This window comes from Dasypus novemcinctus, chromosome 1 (genome assembly GCF_030445035.2).
Source record: "Dasypus novemcinctus isolate mDasNov1 chromosome 1, mDasNov1.1.hap2, whole genome shotgun sequence".
Classification (NCBI taxonomy): domain Eukaryota; kingdom Metazoa; phylum Chordata; class Mammalia; order Cingulata; family Dasypodidae; genus Dasypus; species Dasypus novemcinctus.
This window is the reverse complement of record NC_080673.1, coordinates 39,326,446-39,344,996: the sequence shown is the minus strand read 5'-3', so window position 1 is coordinate 39,344,996 and position 18,551 is coordinate 39,326,446. Positions and strand designations below refer to the sequence as shown.

The following is an 18,551-nucleotide window of genomic DNA, read 5'->3' as shown; positions in this document are numbered from 1 at the left end:
TTCTGTCCAAATCTCTGAAAAATTTTGCAGATTTTAATATGTATTTAATTCAAGTGCCAATAATTGCACTCATAATCATTTTTGAGATATGTTCCTTTCTCATTCTTAACTTAATTACTGGTACTTTAAGCCTCTCATGCTTCCCACTGAAGGGGGAATCATTTTGTCTAACTGAAAAGATTTACTTAGGGCCATCTTTAATCTAATCAGAGTTATCAAAAAGAGGGGCAATGACTATGCTCTGGATTTAGTTTTTATCCTGCAAATATTAATATGAGTTGAATCTAAAAAGTTTTTATGGTTTAAAACATTCTCGGTTTTAAATTTTATTGGTTGAAAATATAAAACAGCTCCATTTTCCAATCTTGCTTGTCCCAGAATTTCTGAACTGTCTATATTTCCTTTCATATGTGACAGATTTAAATATGTGACAGACTTTTTTTTGAGTCATAAATTTCTTTCTTTTTTTTTTTAAGAGAAGATTATTTAATTTCATAAACAGTCTTAAGCCAGCTATTTTTGGTCCTGACTGTGAAGGAGATACTGGAGTAAGGTTTGACCTGCTGGTTCCCCAAGGCCACCAGAGTACACACGATCTACTCCCACTTTCCCCCTCATGCCAAGAGGAACTGCGGGCATTTTAAAAATGTTTGTGCTTTCAACCAGAACAAGAAATTCCCTTTGTGGGCAACAGGCTGAGACCATTGTTTCTCCATATAGCACTGAGAAGGTACAGAGAAGGTAAAAATAAAAAATAAAAAAAAAAAATTTAAGTTAGGAGATACCTGAGAACAATTATATACCATTTTCACCTCTCTGGCTGTCAGCTGAATAAAAATCTCATTTCTACAGTTCTTTCTGCCAAGGCCAGAATAAAAAGAAAAAAATTCAAATTGGACAATTTTCTAGCACTTTACAAAGTGGAATGGAAAAGATTAAGAAATCCAAAAACATTGAACAAAAGTCTGCTTGCCATAGCAGCACTCTCCCGTGAGAAGAGCTCTCTTCCAGGATTGTGTTTCTCTCCTGTTCCTGGGCATTTTGGGAGCGTGGATCTCCTCCTTGGTCCAGGTGACTGGTTTCAGAAGAGAAGGGCTCCCATGCTGCCAACCTTGCTCTGCCCCTTTAGAAAGATTTCAAAGTATGGGCAAACAATTGTGACAGAGAGCAGGAAGCCAGTTGCAGACCCTTTTGTGCCCAGGAAGTCAGCCAGGACCCAGAAGGCGCCGATGCGCAGCCTTCCTAGGCTGCCGCTGTGCGTATGTACCAATTGAGCTCATGGACCGTGAAGGGTCTTGGTGGCTCTCATCACCATCTGCTGCTCCTTCAGCTGCTTTGCAACTCTTGGCAGAGGAGCCTGAAACTTCAATCCAGGTTTTGGAGAAGAACGGGCAGGAGGCCAGCATGTGCACTGTGTGTACCACTGGGTGGACAGGGTCTTCAAGCACGAACTGAAGGACTCGGGAGGCGACAGGTACTAGCAGAGGCCCCCCACTGGATAAGCACCCACTGGCCCCCAGAAGAAGTATCAGACCAACTACCTACAGACTGAGGAGCAAGTTCCCACTGAAGAGAGCAGACGTCTGGGTGATGACGTGCAGATGGGACACCAGGGCAGACTGCAGGATGATGGGAATGTTGGAGGTGGAGAAGGCTCACCGGGCAGGTGGTGTCCTGGCCTCTGTAATGGGCTGACTTGATTGGCAGGTCCACTTGGAAACCCTGAAAGCAGTTACTACCGCAAAGATAAAGATCCTAGCGATGAGGTTCGTGAGGTTGGGAAGATTCTGGCGGTAGAACCCCTCACCAAGGGCTCGGGCTTTGACTGTGGGTTTGGCTCACAGATGGAACAGTGTGATGATGGCACCTTCAAATTCCATTTCTCTGCCAGTTGGTGCTGAATGCCTACCAAGTGATGTTCTTGCAGATGTTTGGTGCAATGAAGATGGAAATACCAGAACCCAGGCCATATGCTTTTTGCAGAAGTTCATCCAAAAGTAGGACAATTAATCCAACAACAAAGAGCAGGATGGCGATTAACAGGCAGATTCCAGCATCCGTTTCAGGGGGGTCCCCCATTCATTCTGGTCATCACTTACAGGATAGACTGTCCAGTGGTAATGATCATGTCATATAACTTTTGGGCTCCGTTGAAGAGAACTTGGTCTTTTGAGGTGTCACCAATTTTGATTATTTTTGCACCAGCCAACAGCTGCATGAGGCAGGTGATGATGGGACAGCGTCCCAGCTCCATCAGTGTGCCTTTGTTAGAGGCCAGAATCACTCTCATCCAACAGAAAGGGTTCGCTGAGTCTGAAGACATGATACCAAATTGGGGGATCTGGCAGCACACTGAGAAGATAAAGAGGGTGACAGTGGTCCACAGCACTTTCTCCTCAAACTGAATTTTCCTCTCTGGCTTCTGAATTTCTGGCAGGATGACAGAGATGAGCTTGAGGACTTCAAGAAATTTTTTTTCTTTTTTCTTTTAATATTTATTTTTTAATTGTTAAAAAAAAAAGACACATAGATCACAAAAAATGTTACATTAAAAAATATAAGAGGTTTCCATATACCGCCCCCCCCCCCCCAGTCCTCCCACATCAGCAAACTCTTTCATCATTGTGGCACATTCATTTCATTTGGTGAATTCATTTTAGAGCACTGCTGCACTGCATGGATTATAGTTTACATTGCAGTTTACACTCTCCCCCAGTACATTCAGTGGGTTATGGCGGGATATATAATGTCCTGCATCTGACACTGCAATATCATTTAGGACAACTCCAAGTCCAGACAGCCATGCTAACATGAATGCACCTGGTCCTGTCTGATCTCGGAAGCTAAGCAGGTTCAGGCCTGATTAGTGCTTGGATGGGAGACATCAAGAATTTGACATCATGCTGGTTATTCAGGCTCTGGGTCGTTCTTCAATTCTTTTTGGCTCCCAGTGAAGTGACACTGGCCAGCTCTAGGGCACGGCCATAAGCACAGCCATGTATTTTCTTGTAGTGCTTATCAATGCATCTAATAACAACTAACTGATACAGTTGCATTTTATTTGAAAACCTCTTCACCCAAAGCAACAGGTTTACTAAGTACATTGTTTCCCTTCCAATTTCAAGTGGAGTTTTAGCAAATGTTTTGCCAGCACATAACATGGGTTGCTCTTTCCAAACTTCTTTATTTTCTTTGTCATCAGCTACTTGGATTCCTCAAAGCCAATGCCACACACTTTATGTTTTCATTAGAGTGGCACCCCACTTCTGGCACTACTTTTTGTATCAACTGCATTGTCAATGAAGAACAATGTTCTGGGAATCAAATATGAAGACTAAGCTAGTGTTGGCATCACATACAGTTTACCATAGAAGTAACAACATATTCAATAACAAGTAATCCTCTATATCATTGTTATTATACTATATTAATTATTGTTTTTACATGGAGAAAGGTAGCCCGGCTGGGCTAGCACCACAGGGGATGAAGGAGAACAAATAGGGCTAAATATGGTTTTAAGCTTCCTCTGAGTATCCTAAGTCTATAACTGAAGGAACCCCAGGAAAGAGGGACTCAAGGGATTAAAGATCAAAAGGTGTTTTACACTTCAAATAATTACTGTCTCTTGGCCCACATGTTCCTGAAGCCCCTCAACAGACATGTATGTAACTTCACCCAGAAGTAGGAGAGCAGGAATAGATTGTGTTGGATGGCTGTTTTAAGTCAAGACAACAGCCTCGCTTCTGCTACGACTTGTTTCTCACCTCTTCCATTGTTTGCTATCTTAGAACCTCTGTTCTTGTTGCCTCTCCTGCCTGGACTGCCCTCCCCCACTCTACAATCGTACCACCTCTGGTTTCCCTGGGTCACTCCTTTTTGTATATAAAGCAGGTAGGGTGACCTGGAAGCATGGCTCTGCCCACACCCTGATTTGGGACTTCTAGCCTCCCAAACTGAGATAGTAAATCTCTGCTGTTTTTAGTCACGCTGTGTTTGGGACTTTGTCACAACAGCCCTAAGAGACTGGGGCATATGGTAAGTTCATTTTTAGCTTTAAAAGTAACTGGCAAAGTATTTTCCAGAGTGGCTGTGCCATTTTCTATTCTTCTCAGCAAAGTATGGGTGATCCTGTTTCTCCGCGTCCTTGTCAACATTTGGGGTTCACACTATTTTTTATTTAATGGTATTGGTGCTTTTATAAAGTTTGGTTCCCACTTTGTTGGTAGTATATGAAATTACAGTTGAGTCTATGTGTTGATCTTGTGTCCTGTGGTCCTCTTGAACTCTCTTATTAGTTCTAGGAGAGCTTTTCCATAAATTCCATGGAATTTTCTCTGCAGACAACTTTGTTTTCTGCAGATAGATGATGTTTTATTTCTTCTTTTCCTATTTCTTTCTTTTCATACACAGTGTTACCTATTATTAACACTTTGCATGAGTGTGATACCTCTGTTGAAAATATTGACAGTATAATACAATGTTGTACAGTTCTATGGTTTTAGAAATTTCTAATTCTGGTAATGTACATTTTCCATTTTAACCACATTCAAATTGTGCAATTCAGTGGTGTTAACTGCATTCACAATGTTTTGCTACCATAACCACTGTCCATTAACAAAACTTTTCTATCACTCCAATGAGAAACACTGTAACAATAAAGCATTAATTCCCCATTCTCTACCCACCCCAGGCCCCTGGTAACCTGTATACTAGTTTCTGACTCTATGAATTTCCTTTACCCATTTTTTAATCGGGTTTTCTTTTTGTTGTGTTGTAAAAATTTATTGTGTATTCTAGATATCTAGTCCCTAATCAGCTATATGGTTTGCAACAAATTTCTCCCATTCTCTGGGTTCTATTTTCATTGTCTTGATAATGCCCTTTGATGCACAAAAGTTTTCAATTTTGAAGAAGTCCGAAGTCCAATTTATCTATTGCTTCTTTTGTTGCTCATGCATTTGGTATCCTATCTAAGGATCCTTTTCCAAATCCCAGATTATGAGGATTTGCCCCTATGTTCTATTCTAAGAGTATATGGCTTTTGTTCTTATATTTAGGTTGTTGATCCATTTTGAATTTATTTTTGTATATGGTGTGAGGGAGGGCCCAACATCATTCTTATGCATGTGGATACCAGTTTTCCCAGTGTCATTTGTTGAAGAGACCATTCTTTTTTCACTGAATGTAATGGGACACCCTTGTTGAAGATCAATTGTCTGTAGGTGTGTGGGTCTATTTCTGAACTTTCATTTCTATCCATTGGTCTAATTATCTTTCCTTATGCCAGTATCACACTGTTTTGATTGCAATAGCTTTGTAGAATATTTTGAAATTGGAAAGAGTCCTGCAAATTTGTTCTTCTTAAAAATTGTTTTGGCCATGGGGGGCCCATTGCAGCTCCATGTGAATCTGAGGAAAACTGATCCTTTGTAGTCCTTTGAATTTCAGTATACTAATTGGTGCACAAAGACTTAGCCTTTATACTTTGTGCATTTAGGAAATTATGCCCCAAAACACCCTTACAAATTTGTTCCCATAAACAACAATAACTTATCAAAGTTATGAAGTTATTTAGTAAAGGGAAGAGGAATTAATAGTCACAATGTCATTTTCATATTTTTAACTTTTCCATTTAGACAGATCCTCTGTATTTTGAGTATTTTGGCAGTTTACTATTGGCCAGGAATCAACTCGGGAAACTCAGAAATCCAATGTTCTCTGATTACTTGCTTTCTTTATCCAATAATGGATTCATTTTTTCATCTGTCTATAAAAGAAATGTGATAATCAATAAAGTAATTGAGAATACAATCATGATTATTTCAAGAATGCACAAGCCATGTAGGCTTGAAATTACACAACACAAAATGATAAAACAAAATGAACAAAGCATGCCTCATTGGCTCATGCTCTTATCAAAGACAGGAACTAGAGATTCGTGGGGTTGAAAATTCCATAGACAGTTTGGAGTTATATGGCAAGAGTCAGACATTGGGGTCATGCTAGAGCTGCCAACTCCTAAAAATGTGAGTGAAGGAGGCCTTGCAGTCATGTGCTCTCCAGAACTAAAATTTTGCATACTACTTTATAGGTAAGTGGGTTTTGGTTTGATTGGAGAGGGAGTGTCTAGGCAGGTTGGTTTCTTCCAAATTGTTTCCATTAATTTTTTTTTTTCCTTCCCCTCCCTTTCCCTCACCCCCTACCTCACCCTGCTGTTTTTCCTGTCTGTGTCCAGTCACTGTGTGATCTTCTGTATCCATTTCTCTTTTTGGCTTCTCCTCTAGGATTCACCAGAATTCGATCTTGGGGACCTCTGATGTGGAGTTTCCTTGTCAATTGTGTCACCTCAGCTCCTGGTCGTTGCACTTCCACTTGATTCTGCCCTTCGTTTCTCTTCTGTTGCATCATCATCTCTGCATGACTCGCTTGTGCAGGCTTGCTGTGTGGGCACTCGTGTGGGCACTCGACTCACCACGTGGGCATTCAGCTTGCCGTGCTGGCATCCACGTGGGCACTCGGCTTGCTGTCTGGGCACCGGCTTGCCACATGGGCATGCTTTCTCTTCTTTTTCACCAGGAGGCCCCAGGGATTGAACCCAGGTCCTCCCACATGGTAGGTGGAGGCCCTATCACTTGAGCCACATCTCCTTCCCTCTATTCATTTTTACTCATGTGTTTCCCCCTTCTAATTCCTAAATTATTGGTTTACTGTTTTCCTTCTCTTGCCTTTATCTTCTCTTTTTCCGCCTTTACAGGGTCCCTAGCCTCTTGTTCCAAATGTTTAAAATGAGTGTTGGCCTTGATACATGAAGTCCCCCATCCTGTCTTTACATAAGTCCCTTGTGAGATCAGGGTTGTGTCCTGAGTTTGGAATCAAATTAGAAGCAGAGTCACTTTGGCAACCCAGAAGATGATAGGTACTACCTAAACCATGAGGCCCAGGAAGTGGATAGTATTGACTTTTGGTGTCAGCTGGATGTGGAGCGCTAGGAGAAAAATGGTCACAGATGTACATTCAAGAAACCTGTAAACTACATGGATAAAATGCTATCAGATACAGGCTTCCCAAAAATGCCATTAAAGATTTCAGATTAGATGGGAGACATTATGCTGCTCTCACTTATTACCTGTACTTTACTTCATGTAACTTATCACAATTACAAATATATAATTAGAGTTGTATTTACTTATTATCTGTCACTCCCTGATATACGCTCCATAAAAGCATGGACTGCTGGATCTATCCTAGCACTTAGAGCAGGGCCTGGAACATGGCAATAAATATTTGTTGACTAAATGAATCCAATGTTTCTATAATCCCCTTACAGGTTGAATAAAATATGGAGCGCCGTGCTGCCTAACCTCTCTGAACCTGTTTCCTTCTGGGTCTGAGAGAATTTTTGTAGTCATCCAATGATAAAATAAAGTGAACAGACATTTCCAGATGGATGTCTGCTTTCTTCTCATCCTAATTGCTGTTTTTTTACCATCCCCTACTCCCGGCTTTCCAATGGCTATTTTCCAAATCATAGTTCTTTATTGGAGAGGTAGAGTTTAAGTGGAAAAGGAATTAACATTTTTGTAATGATTACTAGTTTTCTTTATAAAAACTTCAGGAAATAAGAAAGCACTACTGTAAAGCACATGAGCCTTAAGTTTAGAGTAGTGTTGCCACATAGTTTCAGCAGAGTTGCTGAGACTGGACAAAGGACAGCCCTTTCGAGTGCTACAAATCTCTGCCGACCTGCAGGGTCTGCAGTGGTGAAATCTACGGGAGGTGGGCACAAGTGGGGAGGGCAGGGTGGTGTGGGGAGATGCTCACTGAGTCCCTTAGGAAATAGACACTTCAAACTGCAGATAGGCTGGGCCTTGGAGAAGGGAAGGGACCACTCTTGCACAGCCCCTTCCCCAATTCCTTCTAAGAAGACAAAACAGAAGACAAGGAATAGGTAAAACAGGAGGTCATGTTTATATACAAGAATATAATGTTTATCTGAAATATTTACAGTGTTGGTTAAAGCAGTATTTTTACAACTTTTTAAGGTAAACTACTATGTATATTACAGGTAAGCTACAATGGTTTAATTAGAAAATTAAGTAAAAAAATGTTTTAAACAAAGCTCAGAATACTCAGGTCAGGTAGAAAACTTATGTTTTTGCCTTTCATTTGAATAAATCGTGTTATGACTGAAGGTTCATGTGCTTTTTTTTTCTTTTATCAATGCAAGTATTGTACCTGGAAACGTAAGACATGCACCAGTTATAAGCTCCTAGATAGGGTGTAAAAGGACGGGTGAATTGTTACGTTTAGGCACTGAGTCTCAGGCTCCAGCTGAAAGAGGTGTTGAGATAACAGCCAGCTTTACCTCAACAGAGTTTGTGAGCCACAGCGGTGTTTGAGACACATAGAAAAAGGAAGCAATTTGCACATGATGGCAACTTCAGTGCAAAGTGTAAACCAGGTGACCAAAACAGAAAAAAAAAAAAAATTCAGACCCAAGTCAGAGTTGCACCTACTGGAAACTAGCTTTACAATGAGCTATTTTAATACTTCATTTTAAAAAGTCATGGTTTTATTAGTTTGAATATGTCTACAAGATTTGGGTGGGTTTTTCCTTTAGGTGGAAACAGCTATCCATTCCTGAGGCCTCTTGGGGTCTTATAACTCAGGAAATGCTTGGGGTGCAGACGTGCAAAAGGCAGGGGGGTGGAGGGGCGGGGCCGCAGGGGCTGTGCTTGAGAATGAAGGACTGAGGTCCTGGGGCGGAAATGGTGAGCCCAGCTGTGACGCTGGCCTGTGGGCAGCAACCTGGGCCCTGCGACTAGCACTGCAGCTTGCGGATGCTGCGGGAGATGCGCTTGAACTCCCTCTGCCCCTTCTGCCACCGCTTCACCGAGGTGATGACCAGCTCCCCACCCTGTTTCTGTCCCATGACTAGATAGGGCGCGTTGATGTCGTTCATCTCCTCACACGTGCACTGCAAGCTGTCTTTGAGCCACAGCACCGATTTCTTCAGGTCCCTCTCGGACACCCCGTTCAGCTTGTAAATGGTCTTGCTCTTGGTCTCCAGGATGATTTTGGTATCTCGGTTGATGTAGGTTATCTCCTTCACTTTTATTTTCAGCGCTATGAAGACAAGAGAGGGCAGAAAGAACACACCGTCAGCGTGGGGGAATGCAGTCTGGGAGCTTTCCACACCCCCTTCTCCTCCTCAGTTGTTTGCCTCAGCCTGGGGGAAGGAAGACCTGCTTCCCAGAGCTAAGGAAATGGTCAGAGGCGGCAGGTAGGGGGCTGGGGGACGGGGGCGGCAGGTGGCTCCATTTCTAAAGCCTCAAAGGGTTTGTCAGGCACTTTGTTTCAAATCAGCCATTCTTTCAAAACTCTTTCTCTTTGCAGACAACTCAAAGAACCTTTCTTGTTTCCTCGCCCTTGCGTTTGTAGGTAGGTTTCATGTGGTTCCTGCTCTCCCCAACAAATGACTTCCCCTATTGGAAACTTTAGCATGAAAAGAAATGCCTGCCTCTAGTTGAAACATGATCCTTCTGTGGCCGTAAACTTTAAATTCAATTTATTGCATCGGAGAGGTTTTTGGACAAACCTGTAAGGAAATTGTATTACACAATCATTGTTTTTTAAAGAACAGATTACAGGGAAGGAGAATTGATCGTACAGCTGCATTTGATTTGGTAAAGTAACTAGGAGAAAAAATATGCACGACTCTCTTTAAGAGCACAACATGTTTAGTTGTAAAAGTGTTTTTCTGAATACCTCATGTTCATATGCTATCATTTGCAGATCATATATGTACTGTTTCCAAAATGCATATGTAAACTCATTAGAATGCTAAGACCAAAAGTAAGTGGTTTTCTATAAAAGACACATTTTACAGTGTGTCTGGGAACAGTATTCATTAGGAAAGAAAACCCTACAAATATACATGCTGGAATTAAATTTCACAAAGGCAGAGAATTTTAAAGTTGGGATGGACTATCCAGTTAAAATCTCCTGTTAACACATGAAGACTCTGAAATACAGAGACATTTAGTGACTTGCACAAGGTCACTCAATTTGGGTCCTTAGCTAAGTCTGGCACGGAGAACACTGGTTTCCAAACCTCTTCCTGTAACACCAATGTGGTCTCCTATGGCAAAGTCCAATGTCTTGTACTGGCTGAAGCATTAACTTGCCCAACTAATGTGTCCTAAGACCTCTGATTAAGGACAAGTTAGAAAGATAAATTTTATAATATTTTCATAAAAATAGATATAAAATATCATCTTCTTCTAGCAGCTAATGCCCTTTGCCCAAGATTTAATACAGCTTTCTCTCCTGATTTCCATGAAAAGAGTTGACTGCCATATCATGGGGCTCCAAAGCAGTTGAATTTGGGGCACACACATGACACACTGTGCCACTGATAACCGCTCTGTTCAGATCATGTGCAAGTTTTATCTCCTGGTGTTTAAGGTGCTGTTTGAATTAGTGTTAGAAAAAGAGTTTTGTGTGTGTATAATAATTTTTGGGTTTTCTTTTCATTTTTTTCTTTTTTCTAGCTCAGAAAGGAAATTTAGTTGAGAATTGTCCTTTTGGTCAACCAGAAAATGACAGAAGCTCAACCAAGTAAGCAGGGAGGCAGTGGCTTGGCCAACCAAGGGTTTGTCTGATGTGGAGTGAATCGGAGTACTGAGTTCTCAGAGCTTATGAGACTTGAGTCATGGAGAAGTCTCAGGTTCCTGTGGCCTCTGCAGAAGGGGTGAGAGTGCTGGAAGACACAGGCTGGGGGAAGCAACCCGTGACACTTTACCTGGGGGCCTTGTTTATAGTTCACCATGGGAAAATACCAGGGATTTAGTTCCTCCCTGGATTTTCAGCTGGGACCAAATGTAGGGATCAAGGTCCACACATACCTTTTCCTGCTCTGGAAGATGGGAATGGGAATTCAGGATGTGGAAGGAGGCAGAGGTCAGATACTGTCTGATCCAATAAGAGGTTTATGCACAAGAAGGCATCCCTCCCCCCACCAATGCTTTCACAATTGAAGTGAGGAGGTATTCGACATTCTTCCTGTCCTTCAGGAGTGCACTGGGAAAGGGTAATGTTTTCATGGGTGAATAAAATAAAACAAATCAGATTTCTATGCTTGTTCGTTCTATCCTTCCATCATGCCTTAAAGAATATAGGCAATATGGAGTACTGCTTATGAAACAGGAGGAAATGATGCAGTTTCTGAAATTCAGCGTGGTTATTTTTTTATGGGTCAAACTGGGTGTGGAAGTAGAAAACAAAGCTCACGAGGGATCTACATGTACTACCTGCAATGTGATGACTTCATGCTGTTCTGAAATGTTCTCTCCCTGTAAGGAGAATGAACACTAGGCAACTCTCACACAAACCCATCTCGGGCCCAGGTCCTGATGGGGAATCCTTAGAAAGGAGATATTCTGTAAGGTAATCCACAAAGCAAGCAATATGTGAGTACGTGTTCCTTAAACTAAAGCCCCATGATATAACAATGAACTTTTTTGAAGAAGCCAGGAGAGAGATCTGTATTAAATCTAGTGCCAAGAACAAAGCTCTAAGAAGGAAATATCTCTATTTTTGTATCGATTTTATGAAAATCCTATCTTTTAAAATCTTGTCTTCAATTGTCTTAGAGCACGGAAGCTGAGAACTGTGTTTTGGTAAGACTCTTGTAATTTGGGGATAATCTCTTGCTTAACAAGCCTGGCCCTCAACTAAGTTGAGTTGAGTATATTTGAATATGTACTCGTGAAACCTTGTCATCCCTACCCGTGGCTCTTCCTGAGAAGAAGGAATGGTCAGCATTTACAGCTGCCTCCTCGTTCTTTTCCCTTCCTCAGCAGAAGGAAGCCTACTCCTAAAGCTGTGGCTATGGTAGTTTTGGGACCAGCCAACAAGGCTGAACCCTGGATACTTCCTGGAAAGGAACCCGGGGCTGTAAAGCAGCAGCAGGGATTGGGTTATTCCCAGACTTCCAGGAATGTGACCATGCCTGAGGTTCTGGGGAAGGGAAGGAGAAAGGGGGAGGGCGTTCTTTCACAGTGATTTCCCTCGGTCTTCAGGGCTGTGGGAACCCCTTATAATATGATAGAGCTTACACACATGTTCAGCCCACTGCCTTGATAGTCTAACACACCAAAAAGTACCTCTTCTTGGAATGGGATGAAGACAAGAAGAATGCCTTAGGAATCTGGGCACAGTTCCTGGTCACTCTATAATTCTGCACTCAGCCTTGGTCCTGTGTTTAGTGCTGAGCTCCTCCCCTTACCTGGGAAGGCCAGAGGACAGCGGATAAGGTGGTGATGCTGGTGGACCCCGGAGCAAAGTCTCCAACTCTCTTTCTTCTTTTTTTCACTGTCAAGTGTAATGATTTATACTTTATGGATCTTGGGTAACATATCACAGCATTATATTGTCCGCAGGTGCCATTTCATCATGGCATCTTCTCTGTATCTTGAGAAAGTCAAGTCCAAAGCCATCAAGCATAGGCTTTGAAACTTTATAAAGAACTTTTCTTAAAAATGGTTTTAAGGTGGTGGTACAAGGTATAAAAGCCCATGTTAATTAGCTGCCATCTCAATAAACCATTGTTTTTAATTTTAAGGAACCTCTTCCAAATTATAAAGCAGCATTTTAGGCATATTCACAAATGATGGAACATAGAGGAGCAGATTGATTATGGGTTCTGAATAATGTAAAAATATTTTTATTTGGTGCTGGAGTAAATTTTTATTTGTGGCCAACTTAATACCTTGAATTAGGTTTACTAATATTTGCATCTGTTCATTCCTGGAGCACATGTTAAGTGTCTGAAGAAGATATGGTTCCGAATATGCTAGTGGTCAAGAAAAAGGCAAAGGGAGATTTAAAATATGCCATTTAAAACTCATAATCTGAGTAATTCTCATTATTTGCCAATTGCTTAATAGAACAATGAATCTGACCTAAAAGATACAACTGAATGCAAGATAGTTACATTTGGAAAAAACTAGGATAGAGCAGGTTAGACAATTTTAGGAAAATTGCCCAACTTCCATCTAATAACATTTTAATGATTTGTAGCTTTAAATTTGACTGATAAATAAGACTTCTGAATGTGAAATCTTTCATTGGCACTGGTGTATCACTTACCAAAATCATTTTTACAAAGAGTTTCCATTATGTCGTTGTCATCATCGCTTTTAGTTTTGCAGGCTTCACATACCTTTGGAGCTAGAAATGTGAAAAAGTTTTTTAGCAAGTTTAGTTAAAAGGGAACAGCAGGTGGCGTCTCTAAACAACTGAAAGGGGCTTATCCAGGCAAGAGTAGCAATTGTCCTATGTGACTCCAGCTTCTGCCCCTTTTATAAAAGTAGGATAGCTCATTCCTAAGTAAGTCCCCCATGCCTCTCAATTTTGCTTGAGCAAAATGAGAATGCGCATATGTTTTAATGTTAGTAAGTAGTAAATCCACGATAAAAAAGGAGATGGGGTGGAGTGTGTGGGTGTGTGTAGCGACAATTGACTGGAACAGGTTGTGGCTCTTCCTATCCACCCGTGACAAACTAAGTCTCTAAAAAAGTTATTACCATGGCCCCTCTAAGGAGAAAGGACCAAAAGAGTCAAATGGTTTTGAAGGATTTCAGAAAACTGGTAACCATAAAATATGGCCCAAAGATTGTCTTTCTCAGCTATAGACAGCAGGGAATCCAGTGTCTGCTGGGCTCTTCAGCAGCTGTGTCTCAGGGAAGACATTTCAAGAAGTTTTCAAGTCTGGTCTGGGAGGGATGGCTAGTGTTGTAAGGATCACATATGGGCTATTTCCATCTTGGAAACACACCTCACTAATTACAACAGCCTGTTCTAACTGGTTCTGTATCTATCACCTTGTGCTTTCTGCCAAGTTTGTGCTTGGGTTAAGCAGCATTTGTTTCATGGTGATCTAGGGGTTCCCAGGTTTAGGGTCTCCTTGCTTCTCTTTGCCAGTTTCAAACTCTCTCAAAAAAAACAAACAAAAAACAAATATAAAACAAAAAAAGCCATCAAAGCTTTCCCTGAAGCTAATCAAAGATGAAGCAAAACTGTCTATGGGATCTGACCAAACCTAGGAACTTGGCACAGGAACAATTATCAGAGAGACTACCAAAGGCTCTTCTAAAAGAGTCTGATTTCTTGGGAAAAGGAAAAAGAAAACATTCCTTTTCTCCTATTTATAAATGTGTTAATGTGGTTTTAAAAATGGAAATTAAAGATTTCCATTGACGTGAAATTGAATTTTCACAGAAAACTTTGTGATGCATAATAGAATTATTGTTAGAAAAATAGCAAAGAGCAAACGCTGAAGACCATAAACTTTTTTTTGAAGGGGGACATGACTTTTTAGAGAAATGTATTGTATATATTTCAGATACCTATAGTGAGAAAAAATAAAAACACATACATAACTGCCCTTAACTCCTTACCCTTACTCAAACAAAAGGAAACAAAAAAGTCCAGCAACATTTCTATTAGGAGCTCTTGGAATGTATATAAAATGTTACTAACCTGCATTGGTTGGCCTATGGTATATGTTGGACAAATGCTTGAAAAATGCCAAACATTTGCAATAAATTAGAAATCTAACCAATAAGATGATTGCAAGTGCAGGGCGCCTGCCAGGAAAGATTGCTAAGCAACTTTGCATTTTCTTTAACTACTGATGGTTGTAGGAAAACAATTAGAGATTGAAAGGGAGATACTGTTGAACCTCTGAAAAGGATTAGGAAGCCCCCTTTCCATCCTAGGGGGACCTAAGTCAGCTCAAACACATTGTATACGTTTTCCTTTCAGGAAGTATATCAGGAGCCCATGAGGTTTTCATTGCTTTGATGTTTTTTTTTTTTTTTTGCACAGGAACTCCCTCTACCCACCCTCTGTTTTCTAAAAACTTGAGAAACTCTATTTTGCATAATTTTCTCCAGATTATTAAAACCACTCCTAAAATAAAAGCTGATAGTGACAGAAAGATGATTCTTAGAGATTCCCATTGTGCCCACTTCACATATTTCCTCCTCAAACAGCAGAGTAGTTACAATCAGTCACAGAGCAGGCTCATTTCTAGATTCCTCCTTCAGCCAGTGCTCGTTTTATTTCTAAAACCTAAATTGGCAAAGGACAAAAAGTACCTTAAAAATCAGTTTGTGCATCTTATAACCATGCTTGTGACCTAGTGGTAAGAACATGCTGAACGAGGCTGAAGGAGGAGCCTCTGGCCAGGGTGCTCACCAACTCTTTCACACAAGACCAATCCGAGCGCCCTCAAAAGAGCGGTCCCAGCGTTAAGCATCTTAAAAAAGTAAAGAAAAGATGCCTCTCTTTTCTTCGTCTTTTTATTTTTTCTATTTTTAAATTAAACTATCCCTAAGAAAGAGCAACTGGATTAACTCGGGGAGAGAACGAGAGACTTGGGGGTCGGGGGGTTGTCTCAAATTTGATACAAGCTGGTCGCGATGACATACCTGGGCTAGGAAGGCGTGTGACCCGCCAGGGATGGCAGGGAGACGCAACTCGACGGCCGCGGGGGGTGGAAGGGCGGGGGCCGGCGGGATCTCTGGGCGAGTTGGCTAGGGTTAAAGGCGCAAGGCTTACCTTCCTCGGTGGCCGGCAGGAGGTGGTCGCTGCTGGCGAGCGGGATGCAGAGGTCGTTGTCCTGGGGGAAGCGGTCGCATTCGAGCATATCCGGCCAGGGAAAGCCGAAGGCGGACATGACCGGAGCGCAGCGGTCCTTCACCTGCACGCAGAGCGAGTGGCACGGCTGGATGGTCTCGTCCAGGTCGTCGAGGCAGACGGGGGCGAAGAGGGAGCACAGGAACTTCTTGGTGTCCGGGTGACACTGCTTCATGACCAGCGGGATCCAGGCACCCGCCTGCTCCAGCACCTCCTTCATGGTTTCGTGGCCCAGCAGGTTGGGCAGCCGCATGTTCTGGTACTCGATGCCGTGGCACAGCTGCAGATTGGCCGGGATGGGCTTGCAGTTGCTGCGCTTGTAGGAGAAGTCGGGCTGGCCGAAGAGGAAGAGCCCGCGCGCGAAGCCCAGGCAGCAGTGAGAGGCGAGGACCAGCAGCAGCAGCGAGCCGGGCCCCTGCGGCATCGTGGGCGCACGACCCCCGGGGGGCGGAGGAGCGGAGCGGGAGAGGCGCGCGGCGGCTGGAGCCCGAGCTCGTTCCGGGCCCGCTGGCGGCGCTCAGCGCGGCTCGGGGCCCTGCAAGGCTGCGGCCGGGCGGCGCGGGAGAGGTTTCGCGCCGGACCCCGCGCGGTTTCTGGGGGCTCTGACCCGGGGGAACAGAGTGAGCCGCTGCAGGGGCACCGCGAGTTTTCTTGGCCTTTTTTATGCAAATCTGGAAGGGGTTGGGGGGAGAGGGAGGAGGAAGGGAGGAGCCAGTGGAGAGTAATCCGAAGAGGGTTAGTCACTACTTTTTTAGTCTGGTTTCCCGTTGACAATACCCCTCAGGCGCTCCCTGGGAAGAAACCGTGGGCGCCCCGCCTCCCCTCCTCGCCGCCGCGGGCTTGCTTCGTGATTGCTTTAAACAGCAAACAAACAAACAAACAAGTCTGATGACTACGCCCCAAAGAAAGCGTTTGGGACGCGGGCTGCTGGAGTGCGAGCGCTGCAGTTTATGCCTTGTCGCCCGGTGCGGGCGGGAGCCCGCTCCGCCCCCCACGCGGCCGGGGCCGGTCTGTTTGGCCCTGACCCGAAGTCCCCGCTCGGGCCCCGCCGCCGCGCGGCGGAACCGCGTCCAGGCCAGCGGCCGGCCGGCAGCCCCCAGGCTCTTTGTGCCCTCGACTCGCGCCCGGACCAGCCCGCCCGGGGTCGCCTCGTCGAGCTTCGCTCCCTCCCGAATTGGTCCCAAGGCCAGTGCGGTTTGCTCCCTCCCTTGAAAAATCAGAATTTTAAATAGAGTTGAAGGACCAAACAATTTACTTGGGAAGCGAAATCACAATAAAACGTTCGGGCTGTTACTTTGTTGGGATGAGTGTCTAGTAGAGTTTGCCACTGTGGAAACGCCTCTGCAGAGGCTCGTCAGAATAACACACTACTGCTCACCACTCCTCGGTTTGGGAGACTTTTCTTCCTTAAACTGATGAGCTGGCGCAATCCTCGAGGGCAGCACGGACCCTAACACATCCTGGCCCTTGCCGCAGAGCGCGCAGGAGAGACGCAGTTTGGGCCTCGGGCGCAGCCTGAAAAGCTTGGTGCCCGGCACAAGGAACTGGCCGAGCAGGAGCCAAGTGGGCAGGCTGGCAAGGGGCGGGGGTCCTCCTCGGGGAGCCTCGATGGGGTCGGAGGAGGGAGTCCTGCCTCTCTCCACGAGGGCTAGTCCTGACCCTGGCGGAATTGGTTCATGCATTTTATACGTATCGGTGTGCACCGTGCTGGGCACGGGCACGCAGAGGTGACCAAAAAGGCCCGGCCTCTTCTCTCGTGTTGCTGAGGATTTAGTTCCGGGGACTACTGCAAACAGTAAGTTCGCAGCTGCGAAATGGGACTAGGGTACCAGAAAAGACAAGGTGCGGGAGGGGTTGTCCTTTTTCCTAATCGCCCCAAGGCTCCTCTCCCGGCAGGCTCTCCGCGTTCTCCGTCCCCCTCCTACCCCCTCCTTCCTCCGCTTCCCCCCCACCCCGCCCCCAGTTTCGCGCGCTGGGTAGCCGTGCAGATCCACAGGGACAGGTCGGGAGGGCAAGCCTACCAATGCTCTTTCCCATGGAAGGTGGCTGCATTGTTGTTACTTTCCGGCCACTTGACAGGAGCCGGCACAGTCCGCGGCTTTCCGTTTTCCCTCCTTCCGGAAGGTGCCTTGGCCTTGGTGGGACTGTCGCCCGGCCCCGCACACTTTGTGGACCTGCTGCTTTGAGAGGAGGGTGTTGACGCGTGGGTGGCGAGAGCCCACTCCTTATCTCCTACCCCTTCCGCAGTAAATACTCCGTGAGAATCGCCCTCTGGAGGGAGGGAGCCTTCAGAACTGCGAGGACCGGTCCTCCTTAAGGCCAGTCTCCATCTCCGGGTGCCCTGTCAGGGATGGCCCAGGTCGGCTGCGAAAGGCAGCTCTTCCGCCGAATTGGTCTTGGGCCTGTTCCTTTCTAACCAAAGGACCGAGAGGCCCCCCATTTCCTTCTCCAACACAAGCCCTTTTGAAAATACAAACCAAATGAAACGAAGCGCCGAGCCAAACTGCTCAGGAGCCTCAGCTTTTAAGAAAGTTGTGCGGACGCGACGCTCGGCTATAAGGAGGAGCGGGTCCTTCCACTTCTACAGCCCTCAGCCTCCACGCACACCCCTGGGTCGCCTCCGGCCCTCAGCTACCCTTGCTCGGAGCTCGCGGAGCCCGAAGGGCCGGGCAGGTTGGAGGCCCAGCGCGGCCGCACACCCAGTAGCTGCTTGGGCCCAGGCGCCCCGCTGCCGCGCGCTGCCGCAGGCATTGTTTCGGGAGCCCGCGCCACTCCGCTCGCCGCCAGGGGGTGCCGGGAGTCACACTGGCGTTCTCCCCGCCACGCGCAAAATGCAACTTTAGCCT

General features: G+C 44.8%; 1 protein-coding gene and 1 pseudogene across 1 annotated transcript; both read right to left on the bottom strand.

Moving 5' to 3' along the window:
• Window positions 1-1,081: 1,081 nt before the first annotated feature.
• LOC101428408 (protein transport protein Sec61 subunit alpha pseudogene) lies at window positions 1,082-2,467 on the bottom strand (annotated as a pseudogene).
• A 5,478-nt stretch (window positions 2,468-7,945) lies between these two features.
• SFRP2 (secreted frizzled related protein 2) lies at window positions 7,946-16,559 on the bottom strand. Its single transcript, XM_058280063.2, has 3 exons — window positions 15,628-16,559; window positions 13,153-13,233; window positions 7,946-9,126 (listed from the first exon to the last, which is right to left on the bottom strand). Exons 1-3 carry the CDS (start codon window positions 16,127-16,129, stop codon window positions 8,822-8,824), a joined length of 888 nt encoding a protein of 295 aa, XP_058136046.1. The 5' UTR covers window positions 16,130-16,559; the 3' UTR covers window positions 7,946-8,821.
• Window positions 16,560-18,551: the final 1,992 nt, after the last annotated feature.

Excerpts from the sequence above, each read along its gene's own strand:
- SFRP2 (XM_058280063.2), bottom strand. The coding sequence starts at position 16,129 with ATGCCGCAGGGGCCCGGCTCGCTGCTGCTGCTGGTCCTCGCCTCTCAC. Across the intron at positions 13,234-15,627 it reads CCTGCCGGCCACCGAGGAAG|CTCCAAAGGTATGTGAAGCC; the intron begins GTAAGCCTTGCG and ends TCACATTTCTAG. Across the intron at positions 9,127-13,152 it reads TCTTTGTAAAAATGATTTTG|CGCTGAAAATAAAAGTGAAG; the intron begins GTAAGTGATACA and ends TTGTCTTCATAG.